Source organism: Neopelma chrysocephalum, unplaced genomic scaffold (assembly GCF_003984885.1).
Source record: "Neopelma chrysocephalum unplaced genomic scaffold, ASM398488v2 Primary Assembly neopelma1_95172, whole genome shotgun sequence".
Classification (NCBI taxonomy): domain Eukaryota; kingdom Metazoa; phylum Chordata; class Aves; order Passeriformes; family Pipridae; genus Neopelma; species Neopelma chrysocephalum.
Genome location: NW_020923863.1, coordinates 1 through 3,606, shown reverse-complemented (window position 1 = coordinate 3,606; position 3,606 = coordinate 1). Strand labels below are relative to the sequence as shown.

The 3,606-nt window shown below is 73.4% G+C and overlaps 1 protein-coding gene across 1 annotated transcript; it reads left to right on the top strand.

Annotated features, from left to right (window-relative positions):
• Positions 1-46: 46 nt before the first annotated feature.
• B4GALNT1 (beta-1,4-N-acetyl-galactosaminyltransferase 1) lies at positions 47-3,499 on the top strand (the record flags this gene model as incomplete). Its single annotated transcript, XM_027707990.1, has 4 exons — positions 47-187; positions 1,194-1,431; positions 2,242-2,481; positions 2,819-3,499. Coding segments are annotated over 3 exons (594 nt in total), but the record flags the coding sequence as incomplete, so codon positions are not given.
• Between the last annotated feature and the right edge of the window lie 107 nt (positions 3,500-3,606).

Sequence of the window (3,606 nt, the reverse complement as noted above, 5' to 3'; positions counted from 1 at the left end):
GGGGGATGTCGGGGGGGTGTCTGAGGGTCCGCCCCGGCCCCCCCAGGGCTGGTTCGCCGGGAGGAACCTGGCGGTGTCGCAGGTCACCACCAAGTACGTGCTGTGGGTGGACGACGACTTCATCTTCACCCCCCGCACGCGGCTCGAGAAGCTCGTGGACGTGCTGGAGAGAACCAGCCTGGACCTGGTGCGGGCACGGGGGGGGCACCGGGGGCAGGGGGGGCCGGTGTGACCCTCGGGGTGACACCGGGGGCAGGGGGGGGGACCGATGTGACCCCCGTAGTCCGTGGAGGGTGGTCCCGGTTTCCATGTGCGGTGCCCGGTGCTGGAGAGAACCAGGCTGGGCATTGGGGGCACGGGGGGGGCAGGGGGAGGCACGGGGGGGACTGAGGGACAGGAGGGGCAGTGGCGGCTGCCACAGACGGGCCCTTCTGGGGGTCCCGGAGGTCCCGGTGCCGCGGGACGTTGGGGGTCCCGGGGTTTCCCGGTGTCCCGGTGCCGGCACCGCCCCCAGAGCAGCCCCGTCCCGCGGGGGGGGATGATACCGGGGGTCCCGGGGGGTCCCGGGTTGGTCTCGGTGTCCGTCCCCGGTGCCGCAGGCGGTCGGCGGTCCCGGGGGTCGCCGGGAGGCGGTGATGGGGGTCCCGGGGGCTCTGGGGGTCCCGGTGCCACAGGCAGGCGATGCTGGGGGTCCCGGGGGGTCCTGGGGGTCCCAGTTCCCGCTGCCAGCCCAGCCCCGGCGCGGTGGCCCCACCTCGTCTGGTCCCGGGGTTGGGCGACCCTGGGGGTCCCCAGGAGTCCCGGTGCCGCGGCTGAACGGTGCTGGGGGGTCCCGGGGGTCGCGGGGATCCCGGTGCGAGCGCAGCCCCACCCCAGCAGCCTCAAGTGGGCGGTGCCGGGCGGTCCCGGTGTATTCCCCGTTCCCATCCGTGGTGGGCGGTGCTGGTGTATCCCCCGTTCCCATCGCCAGTGGGCAATCCCGGGGGTCCCGGTGTATCCCCCGTTCCCATCTCTGCCGGACGGTCCCGGTGCGTTCCCCGTTCCCGTCCCTGGCGGGTGTATCCCCCGTTCCCCTCCCCGGCGGGGGCAGTCCCGGGGGTCGCGGTGTATCCCCCGTTCCCACCCCCGGCGGGGTCAGTCCCGGGGGTGGCGGTGCAGCCCCCCCAGCCCCCCGTTGCCCCCCCCGGTTGCAGGTGGGCGGCGCGGTGCGGGAGATCACGGGTTACACCACCACGTTCCGGCAGCGGCTCAGCGTGCGGGGGGGCGGCGCGGGGGGCGACTGCCTGCGGACCCGGCCCGGCTTCCACCACCGCCTCGCCGGCTTCCCCGCCTGCGTCGTCACCGACGGCGTCGTCAACTTCTTCCTGGCCCGCACCGACAAGGTTCGCCAGGTGGGCTTCGACCCCCGCCTGCGCCGCGTGGCTCATCTCGGTGAGCGAGGGCCGGGGGGCGCGGGGGGATCGGGGGCGTCCCGCGGAGCCCCGGGGTCGTGACGGGTCTGGGAGGGAGGTTTGGGGTCGTCCCGGGGAGCCCCGGGGTCATGACGGGTCCGGGAGGGAGGTTTGGGGGTCTGGAGGGGATCGGGAGGGGCTGGGAGGGTCCAGGGAGGTCCCGGGGGTGAGAGGACACCCGGATCTCCCCATCGCGGGTTCGGGGGGTCCCCCCACGATGGGCCCGCGGGGTCCGAGTGGGGGAGGGTGCCAGGGTCCCCCCTCAGTGGGGTGGGGGGCTCAGAGGCTGGGAGGGGGATGCTGGGTGCCCCCACCATGGGGTCAAGGGGTCCCCCCACCATGGGATTAGGGGTGTCAGAGGCTGGGAGGGGGGTACTGGGTGCCCCCAAAGTGGGGTCAGAGGGTCAGAGGCTGGGAGGGGGATGCTGGGTGTCCCCACAGTGGGATCAGGGGTCCTCCCACTGTGGGGTCACGGGTTCAGAAGTGGGAGGCTGCGGGGATCTCCCCCACAGTGGGCCCGGGGGGGGGGTGTCAGAGGTGGGAGGGCTGCCGGGATCCCCTCACCCAAGACCCGCGGGGTCACATGGGGGGGGAGATGTTGGGATCCCCTCACCAAAGACCCGTGGGGTCAGAGGGGGGGGGATGTCGGGGTCCCCCCCCAATAAGCCCTCGGGGTCAGATGGGGAGGATGTTGGGGTCCCCCCCCAATAAGCCCGCGGGGTCAGAGGCCGGGCAAAGGATCCCAGAGCATCTCTGAGCCCATTTCGGGTGCCCCCGTTTGCCCCCCCAGAGTTCTTCATCGACGGGCTGGGGGTGCTGCACGTGGGCTCCTGCGAGGACGTGGTGGTGGATCACGCGTCCAAGCTGGCCCTGCCCTGGCGGCGCTCGGAGGGCGAGCGCCAGTACAACCGCTACCGCTACCCGGCGGCGCGGGACGACAGCCTGAGGCTCAAACAGCGCCTCTTCTTCTTCAAGAACCGCTTCAAGTGCATGGCTGGGGACTGACACGGGACTGACACGGCCACCGGCACGGCCACCACCCCACTGACACGGCCACCGGCACGGCCACCACCCCGGCCACCGGCCCGGCCACTGCTGGGGGGGGGCTGAGGGTGCGGTGACACGGGGACATCCCTGAGGGACACCCCTAAGGGACACCCCCTGGGCCACCACCCCAGCCACTGCCCGGGGGGGCTGAGGGTGTGGTGACACGGGGACACCCCTAAGGGACACCCCCCTGGCAACCCTGGAGCTCCTGCTGGGCCGCTGGCACCAGAGTGGCCCTCGAGTGGCCCCTGGGTTGTCACACCCAGTGGGTCACCCCCAGAGTGGCATCACCGCCACGGACACTCCATGGGCCACCACCCCGGCCACCGGCCCGGCCACCGCCTGGGGGGGGCTGAGGGTGCGGTGACACGGGGACACCCCCGAGGGACACCCCCAGGCCACCGTCACCGGCCACCCCTGGAGCACTTGCTGGGCCGCTGGCACCAGAGTGGCCCCCGTGGGTCACCCCCAGAGTGGCATCACCACCATGGACACTCCGTGGGCCACCACTGGGGTCCCACAGGGCCACTAAGGGTGGGATGACATGGGGTCACCACTCCTGGGCCACCCCAGGGGCCACCACTGCCCTGGGGGTGGCCACAGGGCTGCCGACACCTGGGTGGCCCCCGGGTGACCCCTGGCCTGTCACACCCCGTGGGTCACCCCAGAGTGGCCACCCCCCCGTGGGACACCTCGAGGGTCACCACCCCCAGGCCACCACCATGGGCCACCACCCCTGACTGTCCCCGGGGCACCCACGGGACACCTCCAGGGCCACTGAACCCCCCCATGGGCTACCCCAGGGCCACCTCCAGGGCACCCCCAGGGCCACTGACATTGGGGTGACACAGAGCCACCCCCTTGGGGGCCACCTCCAGGGCCACCCCAAGGGCCACCCCCAGGACACCCCCTGTGCCACCACCATCAGCTGCTCCCGGGGGTGCCCGGGGGGCACCGACACTGGCCCCACCCCCGGGACACACCCCCTGGAGCACCCCCAGGGCCACCTCCAGGGCCACCCCCGGGGCCACGCCGGGCCCCCCCCCCCCCCCCCCCCCCCCCCCCCCCCCCGCGGTGTTTTTAAGCTCTTTTGTACTTTGGGGGGTGG